Genomic DNA, 25,911 nt, shown 5'->3' with positions numbered 1-25,911 from the left:
ATTATACATATGCCACACACTGTGATGCTCCATTATACATATGCCACACACCGTGATGCCCATTATACATATGCCCCACACCGTGATGCCCATTATACATATGCCCCACACCGTGATGCCCATTATACATATGCCCCACACCGTGATGCTCCATTATACATATGCCCCACACCGTGATGCTCCATTATACATATGCCACACCGTGATGCTCCATTATACATATGCCACACACCGTGATGCTCCATTATACATATGCCACACACCGTGATGCACCATTATACATATGCCACACCGTGATGCACCATTATACATATGCCACACACCGTGATGCACCATTATACATATGCCACACACCATGATGCACCATTATACATATGCCACACACCGTGATGCCGATTATGCCTATGACCCACAACGTGAAGCTCCTTTATACATATGCCCCACACCTTGATGATCATTAAACATGTGCCACACAAATGATGCCCATTACACATATTGCACACAATGTCCCACAGTAAGGCTTCTAATAAAAAAATGTAAATTACCTGCTTGCTGTCAGGGGTTCATTTTTGTTGCCAGGGGTTAATGCTCATTGACAAGGGGGTCACTGCTTGCCCCCTCCACTATGCCCGTCTTCACATGGGCATAATAAATTAGTCATTGCTGCTGGTGCGTTCGGAGCTCAGCTCCATCATCACCCTGCTGGCAATTGCCGTTCTTCCCCCCACAGCCCCACACCATGCTAGAAGTCATATTTGACTTCTAGCCTATGACTGGGAACACAGAGCTGCGCTGCTGCAGCGTTACCCGGAAGTGCCGGGAGCGCTTAGCGCGGTGCTCCCTGTCAGACGCTAGAGGTCAAATATGACTTCTAGCGCCTGTGTGCTGTCTCCTCTGGTCCCCGCGGACTACAGCGGGGCAAGGCGATGGCTATAGCGGCGGCTATAGCGCCGCAAGCCAGCGGCAACAACGGGCGGGCGGACCGGGCAGGCAGCAGTGGTCGAGCCACCAGTTTCGCTCAGGCGAGCTACCGGTAGCTCGCGAGCGACGGGTTGGCGACCACTGCTCTAAGCAAACAGCAATACAGTCCTCTCTAATGTGATTATGAGTTTCTATTGAGCATACTTAGCATTGTCAAACATATATAGGGATATTGTATCACATTCAGAAGACTGGACTTAATCTTTACTGATCCTTGATAAGTAACCAGCATACACGGCACGCCCGCACGTGCAGATTTAAAACACATATATGGTCACTTGTTTGTTTATTTGTGTGTTTCTTTTTATTGTTTCGCTTGCTTTTACTTAGAATAATAAAAAGGTATATTTTAGGACTCTATTACTTTTTGGTGCACTACAACAGGACAAATCTTTCCTCTCTTTCATGTTCTTGTCACACTAATGCATTGTAAAGAGGCACTATCACATTGGCATCCCTTGAATCCATTCCCCTTTTAATGCATGCCAGTGTCCGGTTTGATTTCACTGCTGCACTCAAGTAGTGTGCACTATTACCCAATTTATTATCTATAATGACCCTTAAGTCCTTCTCCACTCCAGAATTCCCTATAGTGACTCCATTTATCCTATAAGTAGCTTGTTAATTTTTGTTCCCATAATGAACTACTCACTACGGGCCTTATTCTGGTCTGTGCGGCCGGAGTCGAATATGCGGCCAGGACCGTGCGTCCTAAACCCCGCCTTCCGTATGGATCGCTCACTCCATCCGAATGCGGTTAGCCGCTGACCGCACGGAGCACGAGTGGATTTCTCATGTATACACCTCCTCCATCTCTGGGAACCTCCCCCATCATTCGATGGTCGCATACCATCGAATGCAGGACAGAGTGGTCAGGCAGCTCCGCGAGCTCAGACCACTCGGGCATTTCTCCGTGCAAAAGCAGGGATCTGGGCGGGCAGCTGACATCCGGCAATGTCATATGTCCGCCCCCTACACGTGTGTCACGGCCGCATTACCATACGTACGCCCAGCGGTTTCATGGGAACGCCCATGAAACGTGGGGCGTATGCATATGTTAATGAGGCCAAACAGCCCTTCACGCCCCTCTCCTCCCCCTGTTCGTAGTGTAAACAATTCATGCGGAATTTGGACGTATGTCCCTTTCGCACATGCGCAGATATGCCTCTGCACATGCGCAAACACAAAACATCGGCGGAACGAACGCACACGGACATATCCGCACAAACCAGAATAAGGGCCTATGTCACTACCTAGATCATTAATGAATACATTAAACAAGGTGGGTCCAAATATTGTACCTTGTACGACTCCACTTTGGACCATACCCCAGCTGGAATGTATGCCATTTACCACCACTCTCTGTCCCCTATTCTGCAACCAGTTTTTAATCCAATTACAAATTGTATCTCCTACCCCTAAGTTACCTAGTTTCATTAATAACCTTTTTATGAGGCACGGTGTCAAAAGCTTTAGCGAAATCAAGAAGTATTACATCAACAGATTTCCCTAAGTCCACCCCCCTACTGACTTCCTCATAGAAGCTAATTAAATGAGTCTGACATGATCTATTTTTGACGAACCCATGTTGGGCCTTCGTTATCACCTTCTCTTGTTCTAAGAATATTTGGATACTATCTCTTAATATTCCTGTCAATATTTTCCCACGATGGATGTAAGGCTGACTGGTCTATAATTTTCATTGTTAGTTTTGATACTTTTCTTCCATATTGGTACTACGTTAGCGATACGCCAGACCCTTGGTACCATCCACGAGATTATTGATTTTTTTTAATATTAGATATAACGGTAGTGCTATGGCAGAACTCAATTCTTGTAGTATCTTAGGGTGTATTTCGTCCAGGCCAGGAGATTTGTTACTATTTAGGTCCTGTAACCTCTTATATGATGCACATGTAGAGAAGAAAGAAGGGAGGAGGCGTGCTGTAAGCAATTTGTAATAACAATTTACTTGAATAAAAGCTCACATACATGGGGGTTTTAAAAGATGCATAATCACATCACTAGCGTCTACCAGCGTGGTAGACACAGGAATCCCAGTTCAGCGGAATTTAAGCAGCATGCAGCGGCTCAGCAAAGTTTATCCACACTCCAGGAAACAGACCAGCCGGTTCACCGTCACTTAAGACACGCCCTCAACGTGCATGCTGAGCCGCTGCATATATATAATATATATATATATATATATATCTCTAGTGTCCGTTTCTGTGTCTCTGATACACTGCCATCTGTTGGCAGCAAGTGAATTTACATATCTTTCTCTCACACATGCACAAACAGAGAGGCAATCACAAGGTAGCACACTAGCTTTCGAAGCATTTGGAGATATATATATATATATATACATACATACATACACACACACACACACGCTGGTAAAATACCTGTGAGTGCTGCCAACACTATTTAACTATATCTTCACATGGAGGACAACCAGGATGCTGGAAATATTACTGCAGAGTGCCGAGAAACCTTCTTTCTCTTTACAAAATACATATAACGCTGTGTACACGGAGCAATATATCGCTGAGCAATATATTGCTCAGTGTCCTGTTTTCAACCAATATATTGCTGAGCAATATATTGCTCAGTGTCTCCTTCTCATCAGTGACCAGAGATGATAGCTGATGAGAAGGAGAAACTACCTGGGGGAAACAGCTGACTGCTGGGGAAAGCTCTGGTCGCAGGAGCATCCTCCTGCGATCAGCGACCATTGCAGGGCTGGCCACGGGAGCGCGCTCCCGGCGATTTATCACCCATAGCACATGAAATCACTGGCAATACGGTCGCTCAGCGACCGTATTGCCAGCGGTATGTGCTAAATATCGCCCTGTGTGTACACAGCTTAAGCGCTATGCAAGGTTGTGTGTAGGCAGCTATCCATCTAAATTCCGATGCATCTGGTATATATGGATCTATAGGTATATACGGATAGGGCCAGATGTAGAAAAATCACTATCTGGTATCCCAGCGATTTTCAATTTGCATTACACCAAACAAGATTATAAAATTGTCAAGGAACACCATTAGTACCCCACACATTGGCTCCAAGGGGAGGGGAACACACACATTGGACCACACAAATAAATGCATTGGCCCTGCAGTAATTAATTAAACCCATGTCCCCCCCACATGTATTGTAGTACATTGCCCTATCTATAACAACACACGTGATGCATATACTGTAGTACACTAAACTCTGTATAACCGCATACACACAATGCATACATAGTACACTATCCTCTATATAACAGCATACACATAATGTATAGATACTGTAATACTGTCCTCTGTACAATTCCCGTCGGAAGCCACTCCCCATCAAATGATTTTTAAACTGCGCACCAGTCATTGCAGCGGCCGCATAGCCCAGAACTTGCTCAGTGGCTGCAATATATACAAGCCCATCTGGGCTGCTACTGATGTCACACTCCCTCACCTAACAGGCTTTGGCGTGCCTGCGTTTTCCATTACACTCCCAGCGTTGTTTTTTTTCTGGCAAACCTGCGTTTTTCCTAACACTCCCATGCCATCGGTCGGGTCCCACCCCCACTCCCTGTCAATCACTGTGCATACTGCCAGTGAACAGAAAATATTTGCAGGACGTCGCATGATGGCCTCACACATGCGTACTATTATTTATTTATTAACAGTTTCTTATATAGCGCATACATATTACGCAGCGCTAGGGACCATACGCATGCAAAGTGTATCGATAATCAGCCACTGTGCTAATTTGTAGTTGTGCCTGATTGACAGGCAGGGGACGGTCCAGTGTGGACACCCGGCCTTTCATGGTGCGTGTATAAAAACACTGGGCAGGACACAGGGAACGCAGAAGGCTGATGTCACATGATGACAGCATCCACCCCAATTTGCAGAAGACCGTGCAGCCGAAAAGTAAGTCCTGGTCTTCCTTTCGGCTGTGACGGAAAATCCTTCGACAGTCAATGCGGTGCTTGCAACCAGTTGTATAAGCTTACACATCCGCTCGCTGGGCTCCGAATATACGCAGCCTAGCAAGCAGGTCTGAATCGGGCACACAATGTAGTACACTTCCCTCTGTATAACAGCCCACGCAGAATGCATTTACTGTACTATTGTCCTCTGTATAACAGCACAGCCATGACGTATACACTGTGGTACACTGATCTTGCTATAACAGCATATGCATGATGCAAAAACTGTAGTATACACTGCCCCGTGTAAAACAGCTTACACACCATGCATATACTGTAGTACACTGCTCTCTGTATAGCAGCATACACATGAAGCAGTCACCCCTCTGTATTTATGATGTGTCATACACTGCACTATGCATAACACAGATATACTGAAATTATATCAATAGACGTGTAAGAAGATTAGATAGATAGATAGATAGATAGATAGATAGATAGATAGATAGATAGATAGATAGATAGATAGATAAATAGATAGATAGATCAGAGGCCGCATGAGGATCTTACCTCCTCTCCAGAACAAAATTCAAATCAGCCGCCCCACTGCGTACCCAAATAGATTCCTCCGCCGACACCAAATAGTTCCACGTACACCCGGCAGCCGCCAGTCACTGGGAGTGCTCTGCTCCCAACAGTGACCCTGCTTAATGGGCAGGACACGATGGACACACCATACACCGATATGGGAGCGGCAGTGCGGCAGAAGACAGAGAATCCGCGGACGGATACAGCAACAGGAGTAACGGCCATAAAGTTCGGGTTGCTTTAAGTGGGCGTAACGTTGCCCATGCGCAGTCAGTGACTATACAGAAGTCGCCATCTTTCTCGTGGGCGAAAATAGGGGAAAAATAATTCTAAATAATGAAAATAATAATACGCTACTGTAAAGGGAAAACGGGCGGCGGTATGAAATATGGCGTCTTTACGTGCAGTGCGCCAACTTCCAATACGGCGCTTACTAAGAACGAATGCCAGGGTGTCACTGATCAGTTGCAGTGCCCACCCTCCTGACAACTTTCTATCCTCGCCCAATCCGCCGTTGGGTGTTGCCTGGCTCCTCCCACACACGGAGTGACGGCTCCGCCCCCTCTGTCACGCTGCAGCTCCGCTGCCTGCTCTCTTCCGGGTTAGCGGGGCAGGTGGGGAGCTGCTGCCCGCAACTGGGGGGAGACCTCAGTATGAGGAGGGTGACCATGTTCGTTAGGGGGAGTTCCCGGCATGGCAAGGTAAGCGGCAGTCACAGTGACCACAATGGAGCAGGAGAACGGAGGGGCTTCCACACCAACTATTACTGCTCTGTTATTTACCCCTGCCCCTCTCTTGTGCCCCCTTGCCCCTTTGGTCTGGCTCCATCTCCTCTCTTGCTCCCATTGGCCCTGATCCCCTTCCCCCTCCTTTATTATGTGTTCTCCAGCATTGTTCTATATATTTATATTCAGCTTTGCTTTATGAGCATTTGCTGCTGTAAGACCGGTTTCTCAACCATTAGCCACTTAAAAAATCAGTGGGTATGAAAGTATTGCTCTGTTGTTCATTTCAGTGACAGGGTTTTGTTTGTCTGTTTTGTGTAACTTGCACTATGTATGTATCATGTACAAGGTATCTGTATCTGTACAACAATCCTGCTTCTATTGTACCCTGTGTCTATAAAGTGCCCCAGTTGGGATAATAACCCTTGCCCACCTCCTCTCTGTGCCAGGTTGTCTCGCTGCATGGATCGGCAATCTCTGATCTTCTGTCCCTTGCCAGCTCGAAGTTGGGAATCTGCGCAAGAAGTGTATACAATGAAAGAGGAGGACAGATCGATGATCTCGCTCTGATCAGGTATTACTATATGGAAAGCTTGTTTCATTATTTTAACGCATAACTCTGTAAAATAATTCTCGTCAGTTGCTGGGATCTCATTGTGTTTATAGGACTTGGCTCCCTATGAGCGTTCATTATTTGGATTAGAGACATGCCATTGATTACCCAACAATCAGTCTCTGGGGCTGATTCTGAATCACACAAACAGGGATGAATACATCTGATGTTTGCAAATATCCTCATCTTGGCCTTATCTTTAGATGTTTTGGGGTGTTGACATGGTGTACCATGCTTACGGTGAAGGGGAACCTGCTTGGGACAGGTCTCTCACACCTAGCATGGGATGGTGCACGTGGAGTTCCTAATGATTTACTGTGTCCTATGTAAATCAGTGGGAGGCACAGGTTGCTGCTTGAAGATACATGATCCACCATATTGACTGAATGTATACCCACATTCAGGGGTAGATTTATGAAGCAGTGATAAGGGAGGAGAAGTGATACAGTGCCTGGTAATTTATCACCGGCCAATCAGCTCCTATTTAAACCCAGCCTGTAACTTAACTGTCAGAAGCTGATTGGCCAGTGATAAAGTACCAGGCACTTTATCACTTCTCCTCCCTTATCACTGCTTCATAAATCTACCCCATTGAGGCAGATTTAGACTTCATGGGCCCCTAGACAAAATACCTATTTGTGGCCCTCCTCAATTCATAGCACTGTATTTTTTTTTTTTTTGCTGATTGCAGGCATCAATCGATTACCTTGGTGCTTGCACAGTCTACCTATTAAATGCTCAGCTGCGTGGACATGTGCATTACATGCATATCTGAATCAGGCCCCAGGCCTTTTGGAAGTTGGCTTAATACCTGTGGCACATTTAAAGTAACCTGACTGCCCACAGTGGATGAAACCATTTTGTATGTCCTAACAATTTTTCATCCTATCAAAGGGACTTTGGGAGTGTGGGCAGGTCCGTATGATATTAGTGTTCATTCTAGCACCCGCTATATTTGAAAACCCATGCAGTTCCTCTTCCCTGCCTGGGGTGTCGCTGTCTGCTGTAGTGCTTCTAGCACAGTGTGGTCTGTATATCAGCACTGATATGCAAACCAGACCTGTGCTAGAAACACCACAGCAGACAGTGACACCCGAGGCAGGGAAGAGGAACTGCATGGGTTTTCAGAGAAAGCGGGTGCTAGAATGAACAATATTGGCCTGATTCTAGTTCACTCTTTCTGACAAAATCCTTCTTAGTTGGACAAAACCATGTGTGCTGCAGGTGGGGCAGATGTAACTTGTGCAGAGAGAATTAGATTTGGGTGGGGTTTTACTTCAAAGTGAGATCTATTTTGCAGTGTAAAAATAAAGCAGTCAGTATTTACCCTGCACAGAAACAAAATAACTCACCCAAATCTAATTCTCTCTGCACATTTTACACCTGCCCCCCTGCAGTGCACATGGTTTTGTCCATCTAAGAAGGATTTTGTCAGAAAGAGTGAACTAGAATAAGGCCCAATGTGACTACAGGTAGAGCCGGGCCTTATGCTAGCGATGTGTACATATGCTGGTACAAAAGCATCAATTTGTGATTTTATGATCTATTTTTTGGTGTCAGTTTATGTGTCATTTAAGACATGTACTTTTTTTACTTTGTTTGTCCCAGAGATGATGATGTTGTGTACGTCAGTGATGGAGAGCCTTGCACAGGTGAGTGGAGATACCCCTTCTTCAATTTAGCATTAGGGGCATATTCAGTTGAGCGCTGTGTTTCTTCTACTGCGGCACACAAAATATCCAGCAGCCATCTCATGTATATTGAAATGGTAAAAAAACTTAAACAAAACCCTTTACCATGTTTGTACTACTGTTTATTTTTATTTGTTGCCTATTGTGTAATGTCCGTGTGGGTGTGTTTATTGTTAGGCTATATGATTGCTGTAACAATGTCACTCAAAGTGCATATCTCTATGACGACAGTGTGATATGTTATACCCCTTTCAGACAGAAAAAAAGACCCGGTAATTTCCCTGCTCTTGCCGTGTCGACACGGGTTTTTCTTCTGTCTGAAAGGGTCAACACGGGTCTAAAGTTCCGGGACTTCGACCCAGGTATTTACCTGGGTTTTTCCCGTGTCAGACACGTGTTTGCGGCTGTGTGAAAGGGTCCGACCCGTGTTTTTCTCCCGACTATTGAAAAATCATGCTGATTGGCTGTGCAGCATGGCGCTGCGTGATTGGCTGATCTTTACAGGTTCCCTGATTGGCTGAGCGCACGTGGCAGAGGCGTGCAGCGCAGCAGTAAATGGCCATGGCACACTGGAAAGATGAGGAGATCCGTGAGCTGCTCAGTGTCAGAGGGGAGGAAGAAATCCGAAAACAGATTACTGGCACAGTGAAGGACGCTGTAGTCTACACCAATATTGCCAAGGTCCTCACTTCAAGGGGCATTGTGCGTACCCAGCAGCAGGTGGTCAACAAACTAAAAGCTCTGCGCAGGTACTACAACAAAGTTTGTGACAACAACAGGAGGAAAAGTGGTGCTGGGAGGATGGAATGGGTTTACTTCGACCAATGTAACGAGGTCTTTGGCAATTCTGCCCTGGTGAACCCTGTTGCCATATCATCATCCAGTGCAGCTTCATCACGGAGCATAACTCCAGAATGCAGCCCATCTTGCCCACCTATAATGGAGTTGGAAGACAGCATAGACAACAGCATCCCTGATCCTATTGCTGCCATGGAGGACACAATTGATCCATTAGAGGCTGAGGTTGAGGACAGTGGAGCCAGCACCATTACTCCATCTGGGACACCCACTCCTGCACAGACTGAGACCCCAACGTTGCGTCGTAACAGTAAGTTTTTCAAGTATTGTTTGTGTATCTATTTTAATAGATGTACAAGGGGCTATAGGTATCAGCAGGCCTTTAATGCCCCACATGCTGGTACCTGTGGTTCTCCCAAGTATCAGCATGTGTTGCAGGCTTGCTGGGACCTGTAGTCCCACTGTAACACAGGTAACAACCCCGCACCCACTACTACAGCACACGTGGGAACCAGTAGTAGTAGTAGTCTCTATCTATCTATCTATCTATCTATCTATCTATATATATATATATATATATATATATATATATATATATATATATATATATATATATATATATATATATATATATATATATATATATACACACTGGCATGCCGCTATTGGATTGTAATGATTTTTCCTTTATTTTTAGTATTTGATGTACCTGCAAGGAAGAAAAAAACGTCAAAGATGGAGCTTGCTACGCGCTCAATGTCAAGAATCCTGGTAGATCATCTCCGAGAGTCCGATCTTGAATTTCAAACTCAAGAGGATGCCCGACTGCAGCGCTTCTTTGACAACGAGAGACAGTTGCAAGATTCCTTTCTCACACAGTTGGTGGGTCTGCACGAACGCATAGCGCGTGAAAATCGAGATGCACAGATGACCTTCCTTACCAATATGGTGTCTACATTACAGAATCCGCACCCTTACAAGCTGTGTAGTCCGTACGCTGAGGGTGATTATTGTAATCCTCCACACAGAGGCCATACATTTATGCCTTCAAATTCAAGCCAAACTACTGTGCAGGGCCAAGGGCGTAGTTATACTGAAAACATGGGCAATAATTTTTCACATGCCACACAGCCAAGTAGGCCACATGCCAATACCAGTCCACAGGAGACAGTGCATGATACTGTCAATGGCACAGGATATAGTAGGCAATATGGCAATGTGAAAAATTATGCTGATGATTCAGTGAATGCCAGTAATCATAACACTCCTGTTAGCACTGTAATCAGCACTGCCTACAGGCATTTGTAGTAATGTTGCTATATGGTTGTTCTTTTTCTCTTTTTTCTGGGCTCGTTCAATTTTTCTTGCTTAAAAAGTGGCACTTACAAGGCCCGTTAAATGCTGTGTTCCATTTTGATGTACACAGTAGAGTATTATGGTTCTTTAGTTTATGAGCCTCAAAAAAGCTCATTTGGTTCTTCGGTTTGGAGCTGAATCAAAGTTCTCAAACTTTTTTTTTATTTTAATGTGTACAAATAGAGTATACTCTAGATATGTGGCTGAACATAATCTATAATGTGTACACAGTATGCCTTCTTCTTTATCTTTAAGGCAATAAAAAAATTCCCTGTTTGGGGCTTATATTTATATATTTATATTGTTTTTGGGGTGTAATAAGGGCTATTTCACACACTCCGACTCCTGTCGGCTGGCGAAACCCCGCACGGCCAGGAAGCCGTGCCACACACCGTAGTTAATAATGGGCACAGATGTGACCATTCACCCAGGCCGCCTGGTTTCAGGCGGATCCCATCATTGTAAACTGCTGTGTGCGGCACAGATTCCTGGCCGTGCGGGTTTTCACTGCCCGGCAGGAGCCAGAGTGTTTCGAATTGCCCTACAGCACAGGTCTTCAACCTGTGGCCCTCCAGATGTTGTGAAACTACATGTCCCACCATACATTGCCACATTTTTTCCTATAGTAGGATGGCAAAAAAACTCAGGGCATGCGGGGACATGTAGTTCCACAACATCTGAAGGGCCACAGGTGGAAGACCTGTGCCTTACAGGTACCAAAAATTGCAAATACAAGTGTTTATCTATATATACAGTGCCGGATGAAAATGTGTGGCTGCTGGACAGTCAAACTGGTGTGTGTCTCCCCTATACAATACCGGCTTGGATGGCAGCACAACCTATTCACCCACCACTGATAGAAGACCTATGCTAAATACTTATTCTACCTCGTGTTGCAATAGTTCAATGTTTTTTCACTGTTGAAAGGGTATTTATGACCACTAAAGATATATTTGAAAACATTTTATATTTAAAAGTGAACTAACAAGCATAAAACATATTTTGTGAAAAATAAAACAAGTTCTTTCAAACATCCAACCAATGTGTCCTTCTATCTACTGTGTCATACTCTGTAAGTTAATAGTGAGGGTGTTACGGATAACCTCAGCAGTGGAACAACTTGTCTCACCCTCGTACCCTGCTGATTCGACAGGGGTATCAGCCAGGTCATAGTCCTCCACATTCCACTCAGGTAAAAAGTTCTCTTTCTGTAGCTCACACACATTGTGCAGAATGCAGCAAGCTGCCACCACATCTGGAACCAGGGTAATGGCAATGTCATTCCTCTTCAGTAGACACCGCCATCGCCCCTTTAGTCTTCCAAAGGCGTTTTCCACCACCATTCGAGCCGAGCTCAGAGTGTGGGTGTAGTGGACTTGGTCAGGAGACAGTGGGGTATGTTGCGTGAAGCCCTTCATAAGCCAACGCCTCAAAGGGTATGCCGCATCTCCAATAATATGGACTGGGATCTCCACCCCGGATACAAACTTTGACCACTGTAACGGTATAAAAAAAAACATTAGAATTGTATAGGTGGCAAGTGTAGTGGTTAAAGAGCACATTTTTAAAAATAGACAAAGTTACCTCTCTAGGGAACAACCAGCCACCTCTCTTCTCCTCCGCGATCTGGAACAAGTCCGAATTGGCAAGTACCCGTGAGTCATGAGCACGACCAGGCCAGCCAATGTAGACATCTGTGAAACTGAACAGAAAATGTATTTGTGTTTAACAATATACAGTGCGGCCCAATCATATCACTAATGTAAATACTGCATACTGTACTACTTACCAATACTTATGGTCCACCACAGCCTGCAATATGATGGAGTGCCAACCTTTACGGTTATGGTAATCTGCTGGGTTATCTGGGGGTGCAATAATGGGTATGTGTGTCCCATCAATGGCTCCAGCACACTGCGGATAGCCTCTTCGCAGAAAACCTGTTATGGTCTCATCCAGTCGGTCGCCTTGTGGTAAGCAGATGAAACGCTTGTAAAGGCTCTCCAACAATGCCTGTGTCACTTCCCGCACTAGAACACACACCGTAGAAATGCCCACACCAAACAGACATGAGATGGTACGGTATTCCCCTGGTGTTGCGTACCACCACAACACAATCCCCAGTCTCCTGCATGGCTCAATGGTTTTCCGATAATTGGTGCATCCCCTTGTAAGTGCCGGGGTGACCAGTTCCAGCAGGTAGTAGAAGGTGGCTCGTGACATCCGGAAATGTGCCAGCCACTGCTCAGGTGCAAAAGCTTCCACAGTCTCCCAGAAAGCTTCTCCATGCCTGCGGTCTCTGGCCCACAACGACCGGTTTGAGGCACTTGTAGACTTCAGGATAGAGGTAACACTGGACAAAATCAGGGCTCTCCTCCGGTGCAAATACCTGCGTCGAGTGGAAGCCCTCTCCACCAAAAATTGTGCCTTCCTCCTCCTGGCATAACACTGTGCCAGGTAGCACAGTGTAAGCATCTGCATAATGCTCTGATTTGCTGTAAGCAGCAAAACACACAGAGCACTCATGACCTCCAGGTTCTGCAACTTGTCAGCCATGTTTAATGCAATGCAGTGACCAGACACCTCCCACTTTTCATGATCTCATCTCTGTGTGCCTTTAAAACTGTCCTTTTCTTATGACACACAGAGTTTTGCAGGAAAAATCCGGCTTCTGTGTGAAAGGGGTCGACACGGGAAATACCCGGGTTTTTGCTCCTGTGTGAAAGGGGGTCAGCCCCTTGCTGCCTAGTTGTACACGGGTTTTTGTATCCGGGAAATACCTGGGTTTTTGGGATTTTTCTGTCTGAAAGGGGTATTACTTATGTAAAGGGCTGTGGGTGGCAATATGGAGGTTCTTGGCTAAACAAAAAACATGGTAGTGTGGAATAAAAGTGCTACAATTCAATCTACATACATTAGTTCTCTCTGGCTTCCAGAGGTAGTACAATATTATAGGTACATCATATATGCTTGTCAATTTTTTTCTTTTTCCTGTGATTCTGTCTTTTGTTTTTTCTTTCTTTTCTTCTTACACTAAATGTGTATTCTCTAATTTACCTCTATTCCAGCTCCTGTTTTCCATGGAGGATCTGAAATAAAAAAAATAATAATTACTGCCTCTGGCTTATGATAGCAAACACAAACATGGGAAAATGTAATAGGGTGAGAGATTCAGAAAGTGATAGATTTGGTAAGAAATCTCCAGGTTTTTTTAAAGCTGCAATCATTTACACTGCAAAACCAGTATGATTTTGCAGTGTAAATGATTACTGCTTTTAAAAAAACTGGAGATTTCTTGCCAAATCTCTAATTTTCTGAATCTCTCATCCTATTAAATGTCACCCAGTGTCTACACACTAAGAGGAGTGCTACTAAACAGTGTCACAGGGAGGGGTAGCTCTTTTATGTGTTTTAGTACATTATAGGCATGTGTTCTAAATGACGGAGTATAACCCATATTTGAGAAATCTGAGCATTCAGTAATTAGATCCAATGTGTTTGGTTTTGTTACGTGACCAGTCTGCTCGGGACGTTGTTCTCTATCTCTCTCTCTCATGCATGTTCTCTTCCAGATGATCAGAACGAGCCAATGGTCACAGAGCAGCTGACTGGTGGTCAAACAGACTGGCTGACGCTGAATGTGGGAGGAAGATATTTCACTACGACGCGGTAAGGGGTGCAGCAAGCTAAATGGTTTTCTTTTTTTGTGCTATAAGGTGGCAGGCATGTTTTAGTCTTTGCTCCATAGGAGACACAGGACTTGATGCTGGATATAGGTTAGATGTAGGACTGGGCACCAAACAGTTAAAACGTTTGCCTCGGGGCAGCCGAGGCTCCACCTACACCTACACTCCGCCCCCAGCCCAGGCAGCCAGTTTGGTCTCGGCAGGAGCTGGATGCACCTTTTTTCTAACAGGGGCTGCCTTATGTAGACTTAACTGTCTTTTATTGTTTTATTTTTACTTTTATTTTGAGTGTACATCAGAAGGACGCCTGTGCTGGAACCCTTCTTTGTGCATCAGAAGGACACCTGCGCTGGCACCTTTCTTTGTGCATTAGAAGGACGCCTGCTCTCCATCTTCATGCCTCAGAAAAAGTTTCTGGTTCAGTTTTCCAACTCTGATCGGCTGGAGGAGCTTTTATCTAAAGCATAAGTTTCACCTACTCCTAGCGGAGAATTGTATCAAGCGTAAATCCCTCTTCCGGTGGATGCGCATGCGCCTTGGTTAGGAGCTCAACCCACTAATTCCATTGTGAGACTAGCTTTGGCCTGGTTGACTAAAGCCGTCAGTAAATGGGCGGAAGTCTTAGCGAGAGGCTTATCTAGAGGAACCCCTAGGGAGAAGTTGCTGCCTCTAGTCACCCTTTGGCCGCTTCGTGTTTAAGGGAGGCTGCTCTGGACTTCTGTTTCTGCTAGAAGAAGTCTCTAGCCCAGGGGTTCCCAAACTTTTTTGAACCACGGCACCCTAGAGTTTCAGATTTTTTTTCACGGCACCCCTAGGCCAAAAATAAATTAATTAGATTGGGTTTATATGCGATTCTTAGGGTGAGTTATGTGGTAAATGGTAGGATTTGCTTCTGTTTGTACACATTTTATGATTGGCAGCCACCAGCACTGGTTTTGCTCATAAATAACTAACCATTAATAATTTGAGCTAGTCCTGGTCCACCAACCCAGGGCACCCCTGCAGGTGTCCTGAGGCACCCCAGGGAGCCACGGCACACAGTTTGGGAACCTCTGCTCTAGCCCCATTCCTGCCAGGCGGACTCTGATTCCAGGAGGGGGCTGAAGATTTTACCTTCATCAGGAACGCTTCGTTTCAGGCCAGAGTTTGACAGTGTTGTCGCAACTGTGGCAGCATCCAAGACTGCTCTCTTCTGCTGCGTCTCCCAGGTCTCGAGCTTCCACGCTTTGATCCTTCCATCCGCAGGAAATAGCCAGACCACCGGCTCCATCAGAAAAGACTGCTATGCACCGTGGCAAGTGGTCCTGATTTACAAGACGCCACTTCTGTTCCTATTGAGCATCAGGACTCTCCAACAGTCCATGGGCGTGGTACGGGCTTTCCACAATTATGTCTAAGGATTCCGTGTCTGTGCTATGTTCTATTGTCAAGTGGGCCCATTGGATTCTGAAGGTCACCTATTAGGCTTATTCATAGACTTCCCATTGCAACATCAATGTTCTGTGATGGTTCAGTGAGCAGCTTTTGTGTGTTGGGGATTAAGCGTCACTTAGTCTTCAGCGCACTCCTTTTTCAGGTTCTACCACTTAGAGACCTCTGCCTCAAGGGACACTAGTTTCAGCTCAGAAGTGTTCCCTCCCCTAGTGGACAACTATGGGAGATCCCAATGATATCTTCAGTGTCTCCCAAAAGTAAACAGAATTTTGGTCCTTACCTGATATGTTTCTCTGAATTCATAGGGATATTGGCCTCCCTTCTAGCCGCTTGGGGTTTCTTTCTGGGCTGGGGTGCTCCAGGTCTCCTTTCTGTATGTGTTATTAGCCTGTTGGGCCTTTTGCTAGTTTAAACTTTAGTGCCCAGACTCCTCTAGAACCATACAGTATATACCAATGGTATGGTATGTTCAATGCCCCATATGTTCTATAATTGTCTCTCTCTGTCTTGTGTGTAGGTCCACGTTGGTCAGTAAGGAGCCCGAAAGCATGCTGTCACACATGTTCAGTGATAGAGGTATGTTGTGGATTAGTGGGAGCAGGAATATGGGGTGGGGGGGTTAAGTTGTACATGGGGAAATCTATTTCTAGTCTAACTCCAAACATTCCCTTTCCTTTTAATGTCTACACTGACATTTTTTACTATTCTCTTTATATCCTTCTTACTTGTGCTGTCCTTGTCAGACCATTGACTCCACCAGGTCCAAAATGCTTTCCCTTTTACACAATCTGTGACATGTAATGCCTGCAGGCTGTAGTGAAAGTGGTATCACACATGGATAGGACTGAGAGGAGAACATCTGAGGAAGCCACTGTGCTTGTAACTCATTCTGCAAGATGTGCTCATTAGTAAGTCTCCCTGCATACAGATAATCACACAGAACTTCTCATCTTTTATTTCCAGATGCCTGGGGAAATAAGAGGGACCTCCGCGGAGCATTTCTGATTGACCGCAGCCCGGAATACTTTGAGCCCATCTTGAACTATCTCCGCCATGGCCAGCTCATAGTAAATGATGGAGTCAATTTGTTGGGTAGGAGATTTGGGGTTACTTCTATGTTGGGTTTCTATCCATCTGTGGATTTCATAGGGTGATTTTTTTTTTTTTTATAGGAGTCCTGGAGGAAGCCAAGTTCTTTGGCATAGATTCCCTGATTGAACATCTGGAGTTGGCTATAAAGGTGAGTGTATTTATTTGTGTGTGTGGAAATCCCTGTGGTGTTCCGGAACAGTAATGTAAGGAGAAAGAGCTAATCATACTCTGTTGCTTTGTAGAATTCACAGCCTGCAGAGGACCACTCCCCTATCGGTCGGAAAGAGTTTATACGGTTCCTTCTCGCCACCCCAACCAAATCAGAGCTCCGCTGTCAGGTCAGGAGTAACAGATTATCTAAAAGTGGTTAAAGTTAGGTTCCACAAAAACGTACAGCGCTGCGTAATACAGGAAAACTGCACCAGCAATTGTCTCCCATAAAAGAAAAAGTCCCAAAAGGTTATTTTGAGTGTCCAGAGAGGAATGGTCCATATAATTCTCGTTGGCTCGGTTTTTCACACATTGTATATGAAAAAAGGTCAATGGAGATCCCTCTTAACATATTCAAAGGAAAGGTATAGCCATAAAAGGGTCAGATGGAACCACCCTGCTTTTACTCTGATATACTTCAAGTTTTGATAGTGACTTATGTGTACAGGTCAGTGCTGAGTGGAGCTCCTTTTGATTTATTCTATTGTATCTTTGTCACAGCGCTGTGTAATAGGCCAGTGCTTGATTGGTATAATAATAACCACACAAACAGTGTGACTCAGATTGATGAGTTCTGCAATCTTTAAAGTTTGTTCATCACCCTCTAACTATATCCTTCTGCAACAGAATTGTTCTGAGCAGGGCTGTGCCCAGGTAATATGTACCTCCTGGTGACATGTGGCCCTTGTCTGGAGACTTGCACTCCATACCGCTGTACTAATGAGCCACCCCTGACAGTTGCAGTGAGTAGATAGTAGATACTATATAATATAGTAAGTATCATAATGTCATTAAACCAGAAACAATGTAGAATTAATAATAATGTCGTTTTTTTGGGGGGGGGCCTAGGCTTCATGGCATTACTGACATTAAACATAATGTGTCCGTTCCCCCCCACCCCCCCCCCTAAGCAGTGCACATGGTTTTGTCCATTTGAGAAGGAATTTGCCTTTGCAAGTGAACCAGAATAAGGGCCTTAGATCTTAAATACAAATTTCAGGTTTTATTTAATTTTTTTAATCAATAATTACTGTTGATAAAAAGCCTCCCCTGCTGTTGTCTTAGCGGCATTGTTTTGTTTGACTAGCTGTATGTTTTTTGACAGTGTTCCAGATATGGGGGTAATGCTAGTGCACAAATAATCTGTCATGTGGCAGACACAGGGTAATGCTAGTGCACAAGTAATATGTAATAGGACAGGCACAGTGGAATGCTAGTGCACAAATAATCTGTCATGTGGCAGACACAGGGTAATGCTAGTGCACAAGTAATATGTAATAGGACAGGCACAGGGGAATGCTAGTGCACAAGTAATATGTAATAGGACAGGCACAGGGGAATGCTAGTGCACAAGTAATATGTAATCGGACAGGCACAGGGGAATGCTAGTGCACAAGTAATATGTAATCGGACAGGCACAGGGGAATGCTAGTGCACAAGTAATATGTAATAGAACAGGCACAGGGGAATGCTAGTGCACAAGTAATATGTAATAGGACAGGCACAGGGGAATGCTAGTGCACAAGTAATATGTAATAGGAGAGGCACAGGGGAATGCTAGTGCACAAGTAATATGTAATAGGACAGGCACAGGGGAATGCTAGTGCACAAGTAATATGTAATAGGACAGGCACAGGGGAATGCTAGTGCACAAATAATCTGTCATGTGGCAGACACAGGGTAATGCTAGTGCACAAGTAATATGTAATAGGACAGGCACAGTGGAATGCTAGTGCACAAATAATCTGTCATGTGGCAGACACAGGGTAATGCTAGTGCACAAGTAATATGTAATAGGAGAGGCACAGGGGAATGCTAGTGCACAAGTAATATGTAATAGGACAGGCACAGGGGAATGCTAGTGCACAAGTAATATGTAATCGGACAGGCACAGGGGAATGCTAGTGCACAAGTAATATGTAATAGGACAGGCACAGGGGAATGCTAGTGCACAAGTAATATGTAATAGGACAGGCACAGGGGAATGCTAGTGCACAAGTAATATGTAATAGGAGAGGCACAGGGGAATGCTAGTGCACAAGTAATATGTAATAGGACAGGCACAGGGGAATGCTAGTGCACAAGTAATATGTAATAGGACAGGCACAGGGGAATGCTAGTGCACAAGTAATATGTAATAGGACAGGCACAGGGGAATGCTAGTGCACAAGTAATATGTAATAGGACAGGCACAGGGGAATGCTAGTGCACAAGTAATATGTAATAGGACAGGCACAGGGGAATGCTAGTGCACAAGTAATATGTAATAGGACAGGCACAGGGGAATGCTAGTGCACAAGTAATATGTAATAGGAGAGGCACAGGGGAATGCTAGTGCACAAGTAATATGTAATAGGACAGGCACAGGGGAATGCTAGTGCACAAGTAATATGTAATCGGACAGGCACAGGGGAATGCTAGTGCACAAGTAATATGTAATCGGACAGGCACAGGGGAATGCTAGTGCACAAGTAATATGTAATAGGACAGGCACAGGGGAATGCTAGTGCACAAGTAATATGTAATAGGACAGGCACAGGGGAATGCTAGTGCACAAGTAATATGTAATAGGAGAGGCACAGGGGAATGCTAGTGCACAAGTAATATGTAATAGGACAGGCACAGGGGAATGCTAGTGCACAAGTAATATGTAATAGGACAGGCACAGGGGAATGCTAGTGCACAAGTAATATGTAATAGGACAGGCACAGGGGAATGCTAGTGCACAAGTAATATGTAATAGGACAGGCACAGGGGAATGCTAGTGCACAAGTAATATGTAATAGGACAGGCACAGGGGAATGCTAGTGCACAAGTAATATGTAATAGGAGAGGCACAGGGGAATGCTAGTGCACAAGTAATATGTAATAGGACAGGCACAGTGGAATGCTAGTTCACAAGTAATATGTAATAGGACAGGCACAGGGAAATGCTAGTGCACAAGTAATATGTAATAGGACAGGCACAGGGAAATGCTAGTGCACAAGTAATATGTAATAGGAGAGGCACAGGGGAATGCTAGTGCACAAGTAATATGTAATAGGACAGGCACAGGGGAATGCTAGTGCACAAGTAATATGTAATAGGACAGGCACAGTGGAATGCTAGTGCACAAGTAATATGTAATAGGACAGGCACAGGGGAATGCTAGTGCACAAGTAATATGTAATAGGACAGGCACAGGGGAATGCTAGTGCACAAGTAATATGTAATAGGACAGGCACAGGGGAATGCTAGTGCACAAGTAATATGTAATAGGACAGGCACAGGGGAATGCTAGTGCACAAGTAATATGTAATAGGACAGGCACAGGGGAATGCTAGTGCACAAGTAATATGTAATAGGACAGGCACAGGGGAATGCTAGTGCACAAGTAATATGTAATAGGACAGGCACAGGGGAATGCTAGTGCACAAGTAATATGTAATAGGACAGGCACAGGGGAATGCTAGTGCACAAGTAATATGTAATAGGACAGGCACAGGGGAATGCTAGTGCACAAGTAATATGTAATAGGACAGGCACAGGGGAATGCTAGTGCACAAGTAATATGTAATAGGACAGGCACAGGGGAATGCTAGTGCACAAGTAATATGTAATAGGACAGGCACAGGGGAATGCTAGTGCACAAGTAATCGGTCATGTGACTTACTGTACACAGGGGAATGCTAGTGCACAAGTAATATGTAATAGGAGAGGCACAGGGGAATGCTAGTGCACAAATAATCTGTCATGTGGCAGACACAGGGTAATGCTAGTGCACAAGTAATCCGTCATGTGACATACTGTACACAGGGGAATGCTAGTGCACAAGTAATATGTAATAGGACAGGCACAGGGGAATGCTAGTGCACAAGTAATCGGTCATGTGACATACTGTACACAGGGGAATGCTAGTGCACAAGTAATCGGTCATGTGACATACTGTACACAGGGGAATGCTAGTGCACAAGTAATCCGTCATGTGACATACTGTACACAGGGGAATGCTAGTGCACAAGTAATCCGTCATGTGACATACTGTACACAGGGGAATGCTAGTGCACAAGTAATCCGTCATGTGACAGACACGGGAATGCTAGTGCACAAGTAATCGGTCATGTGACATACTGTACACAGCTAAATGCTAGTGCACAAGTAATCCGTCATGTGACAGACACGGGAATGCTAGTGCACAAGTAATCGGTCATGTGACATACTGTACACAGGGAAATGCTAGTGCACAAGTAATCAGTCATGTGACATACTGTACACAGGGGAATGCTAGTGCACAAGTAATGTGCCTATCTTAGTATTTCGTTCTCAATCTTTTTCCTGATCCCTGTACAGGGCCTGAACTTTAGCGGAGCTGATCTCTCCCGTCTGGACCTGCGGTACATAAACTTCAAGATGGCGAATTTGAGTAACTGCAACCTGACTCAAGCCAACCTTTGTGGAGCTTGCCTGGAGCGGGCAGACCTGTCTGGGTCTGTACTGGATGTAAGGATGTGTGTGTTCCTATAATATCAATCAGTGTAATGGGTGTTGCATAAGTGGGAAGGATTGCAGAGATATGAGAAGCTGCTTGTGTGCAGAAGTGTGTGATTGTGTGTGTGTGTGTGTGTTTTGTTCTTCATCTGTTGTGCGATTGCTTGTCTTGGCTGTAGACCAGAGCTGGTGTGCATCTAGGCTGCAGAAGCTGGAAAGGTCATGTGACTGTATACTACTGCTAAGGCTTTTGTTGTGCAGGGCGCTAATCTACAAGGGGTGAAGATGCTCTGCTCCAATGCAGAAGGAGCCTCCCTGATTGGCTGTAACTTTGAGGACCCATCTGGCCTGAAAGCAAATCTGGAAGGTTAGAACTCAAGCACTTGTGCAAAGGAGCATGGTTCCAGGAAAGCAGATGCTCCTATCCAGTGTCCACATGTAATAACTCTAATTAGTGTTTCAGCGAAACCTTGATTCTCATTTTGCTTTTTATTCTCAGGAGCTAATCTGAAAGGAGTTGACCTGGAAGGCAGCCAGATGACTGGGATAAACCTACGGGTGGCAACCCTGAAAAATGCCAAGTTGAAGAATTGTAACCTGCGTGGTGCCACCTTAGCTGGGACAGACTTAGAGGTAAGAGGGCAACATGGCAAGTGCCAGCCTACCACCTTTGAAGAGGAGACGAAGGAGGTTATTAAATTGACAATGGCTGCAAGGTGACGATTTTTTTTATAATTGCGCCACCTTGCGGTGCAGAGGAAAACTGTAATATTAGCGGTGATGCACATCGCAACCTCACATCACCATATACTGAATAACCCCCTAAAATGTATAGTGGTGTATAAATGTACACAGGCACCCTAGAGTTGTAAGAACATAGTATTTATTTATTTATGAACAGTTTGTTATATAGCGCAGCATATTCCGTTGCACTTTACAATAGGGGATAGTGATACAACAATTATTGTATTTACAGACAGTCAAAGGTGTGAGGGCCCTGCTCGCAAGCTTACAATCTACAGGGAAATAGGCATTGATACACAAGGATAGATATTCTTTATTGCATTAATTCCACCAGAATGCAAAGGTTCCTGAAGCTGTATTATACGGTGACCCAGCAGTTTGGCCAGGGGTCAGGAGGATGGAAAATGTGTAAAAAGATAGAGAGTGGATATGTACTGGATGGACTGTACAGTGGGGATGTGATTAGATAGGAACGGTACATGAAGGTTAAGTGGCTGGTTCTGGAATTTGATAAGCTTGCCTGAAGAGGTGAGTTTTCAGGGAACGCTTATAGGTTTGGAGACTGGATGAGTCTTATTGTGTGTGGGAGAGCATTCCACAGAGTAATGAGTGTAGATGAGAGACATAGTTCACTGAACTCCGCACGTCTAATGCCGGCCCGCTGCCGACCGCCCCCCCCACTCCAACTTGCAGTGTGTGTCCCCACGCACAGGCTGTAAATGGATGATTAACATAAACATCCATTCATATGCTGTGCGGAACACTCACATCTTTCTCATGGGAATGCCCATGAAACGCTGGGCGTTCCAATATGGTAATGAGGCTGGCCGGGCCACATGCCCACCCCCTGCCCGCTAAGTTGGGTACGTGCATTCGGAGAACAGAATGTTCACCCTGCGTATGCACATTCGCAGAAATGCGCACTAAAGAACCATCGGTCCCCATGCGAAGGCAGACAAAAAGATGTTTTGAGATGAGAGAAGAGATGTATGTTGGTGTAATTTGGTTTAATAAGGTCACGGCTGACGTTTCTCTTGTTTCTTTCCTCCTGCGCTAGAACTGTGATCTCTCAGGGTGTGATCTCCAGGAAGCCAATCTTCGAGGATCCAATGTAAAGGGTGCAATATTTGAAGAGATGCTGACTCCGCTACACATGTCCCAGAGCGTCAGATAGACTTTTTCCTTCTCCATATTTATCATTGAGGCACCTGTGTTTCTGGCTGCCTCTGTACTGGAAATCCCCATCCTATCCCCTATCCTGTTAGGGAATTAGGGGCAGTTATATTTAATCTCTATTCCATAATCATTTAGTTTACTCGCACAGACTTTCCGTAGAATGCACTTATGTGAATGAGCAACACGTGTAACGTGTTCAATGCTCCAAAGACCTGCTTTCTCCATACAGCGTAAGTGGAGAGTTTCTTTGCAAATTTCCTAATGTAGCAGGAACATTAACTTCAATCCTGTTGGCGGAGTTTAAAACAGGGATGGGGAACCTTCGGCCCTCCCATCTGTTAAACTACACATCCCAGAATGCCCGGCAACAGTTTGAGCATGGCCAAATAGAAAAACTCTACCAGGGCATGCTGGGATGTGTAGTTCAAAAACAGCTGGAGTGCCGAAGGTTCCCCATCCCTGGTTTAAAGGCTGCAGCTGTTTCTATTGGCTGTTAAGTGGTCACTGAGTGGCAGCATTGATTTTGCTGGACCATCCAGAGGTTTGCACAGTATGTGTACACACTGCATGCACACTTGTACTCTATGCACCTACAGCTCAAACTGTGTAGCACAAAACGTATAAGAAACTGCCGATTGCAAAGAGAGCTCAATGGTTTCTTTGTTGAACAGAGCCAAAGTATATTATGATATCACTGTAGAAAGTGATTTTGAAGTTGTACAATCATGTAGCATATCTGTGGGAAGAACAATCCCACCATTGCATTGTCCCCTTGACCTGCAGGACCCGGCGCACATGACACTGCACTGCACCTACAGCCGGTCTGGGGTTACTGAGTGCCTTATAGCATCTGTCATAGCTGCTCCTGCAGTTATTTTTCAGTTATGCAAAATGACAGAATAAAGTGCTGAACTGTTATCCGTCTATATACAATAAATATTTTTTTGAATAATTTGATTCTCTAGCTTATATTTGGAACTACTGTTTGGATCTGGGTGGGGGATGGAATACAACACAACTAGCTTACGTCTGCAATAGCGTCCGAAAGGAGGTCTCTATATCCCAAAGGGAACCTGTGACTCTTCTATGCTACACCTAACAACTGAGTGACCTGCCTAAGTCCCTTTGTTTAGGCATACACAATGCCAATGATGATAGCCCCCGATTTGTGGGAGCTGGGAGAATTCTGTCCAGACTTCTCTACTCACTTACAGTAATGCCTGAACATAGAGTAAGGCACTGTGAGATATCTAATGTAAGAGAAGTATCCTCCATTCCATTGTTGGTGTATATCCCTACTCCCCACTATATATTCATAAGTGGGGAGTAGGGAAAGGTAGAGTAGCGATATGCTACTGTGTATATCTGAAAGCTACATACCTCCCAACTTTAATAGCCCAGCAGGCGGGACGCTGCTGCTGCTGCGCGCCGAAGACGCGCCAAAATTTTCGGGGGTGTGGCCTAATTTGGGGGCGTGGCCTATGCTCCCCGTGAGGCCACGCCCCCATTTTGCCGCTATGGGGGCATGACCCAGAGGCTCTGTGAGCCTCTAGCCATGCCCCCAGCCCCCTGGCTGCGGTAATAGACGCTGTGCGCATGCGCACAGCGTTTATTCCCCGCTGCTTAGCAGCTGACAGGGGGGACTCCCAACAGCCCCCCCACACCGCGGGACACTGCCGCCCGCGGGTGGGACAGCGGGACAGGCCCTGACAATCGGGACTGTCCCGATAAAATCGGGACTGTTGGGAGGTATGAAGCTGCATACGCGGGATGTATTGCTTCTTCCTGTAGCTGAGATATGACTGCTTTTGCGGCTCTAAGAATGTGGCCACAAAACATCTTAATGACTTATAAGATACGAGGGAATGTGTTTGGCATCCTGGCAGTGCAGATGCTGGTGTTTACAATACAGGTGCTGGTATCCCACCAGGAGACCGTCACCAGAATCCCCACATCAATGAGGATGCCACGCCAAGATCTTGACTGCCAGGATTAGGGTTAGGTTCTAGTGGGGACTGAATGTTAGGCTGCAAGGGGGATAGGGTCAGGGTTAGGCAGATCATATGTATAAGACACAGACCGTGAGGATCTTGGGAGGTCCTAATTATGTCCTAGGTATAGGGTAAATGAACGGAGTAGTAGGGGAGATAAGCTAGGCATGACATAGGGATGATGGGTATAGAGCAGTGGTTCCCAAACCTGGTCCTCAAGTACCCCCAACAGTGCACGTTTTCAAGGTCACCCGGCAGGTGCACAGATTATTCATGCACATTTTAAAAGATCCACAGGTGGAGCTCATTATTTCACTGATTCTGTGTGGAGACCTGCAAAACGTGCACTGTTGGGGGTACTTGAGGACCAGGGTTGGAAACCACTGGTATAGAGCAATGCAGAGATTGGCAGAAGCAAGCAGGATAGGGGTGACAGCT

General features: G+C 45.3%; 3 protein-coding genes across 7 annotated transcripts in view; 2 read left to right on the top strand and 1 right to left on the bottom strand.

Moving 5' to 3' along the window:
* The window catches only part of CDCA2 (cell division cycle associated 2), a 34,572-nt gene extending 28,774 nt beyond the window's left edge, over positions 1-5,798 (bottom strand). For 3 of the 5 annotated variants that reach the window (XM_083184776.1, XM_083184779.1, XM_083184780.1), the window contains exon 1: positions 5,472-5,796. The gene's annotated coding sequence lies outside the window, so the exon portion shown is untranslated. Of the gene's footprint in view, positions 1-5,471 lie in introns of all 5 variants that reach the window. The other 2 variants (XM_083184777.1, XM_083184778.1) reach the window with 1 other exon arrangement.
* Positions 5,799-6,005: 207 nt separating this feature from the next.
* KCTD9 (potassium channel tetramerization domain containing 9) lies at positions 6,006-24,434 on the top strand. The gene is made up of 12 exons (XM_083184781.1): positions 6,006-6,190; positions 6,664-6,788; positions 8,436-8,479; positions 14,245-14,341; positions 16,310-16,368; positions 16,756-16,884; positions 16,965-17,032; positions 17,127-17,222; positions 21,425-21,574; positions 21,824-21,929; positions 22,062-22,195; positions 23,364-24,434. The coding sequence occupies exons 1-12, from the start codon at positions 6,143-6,145 to the stop codon at positions 23,478-23,480; spliced, it is 1,173 nt and encodes a 390-aa protein (XP_083040907.1). The 5' UTR covers positions 6,006-6,142; the 3' UTR covers positions 23,481-24,434.
* LOC146075491 (uncharacterized) lies at positions 8,489-13,815 on the top strand. Its single transcript, XM_083184782.1, has 2 exons — positions 8,489-9,626; positions 10,014-13,815. The coding sequence occupies exons 1-2, from the start codon at positions 9,074-9,076 to the stop codon at positions 10,622-10,624; spliced, it is 1,164 nt and encodes a 387-aa protein (XP_083040908.1). The 5' UTR covers positions 8,489-9,073; the 3' UTR covers positions 10,625-13,815.
* Positions 24,435-25,911: the final 1,477 nt, after the last annotated feature.

Source organism: Crinia signifera, chromosome 4, assembly GCF_055691185.1.
Source record: "Crinia signifera chromosome 4, ASM5569118v1, whole genome shotgun sequence".
Taxonomy (NCBI): domain Eukaryota; kingdom Metazoa; phylum Chordata; class Amphibia; order Anura; family Myobatrachidae; genus Crinia; species Crinia signifera.
Note: the sequence above shows the minus strand (reverse complement) of the source record. Positions and strands in the feature narration are given on the sequence as shown.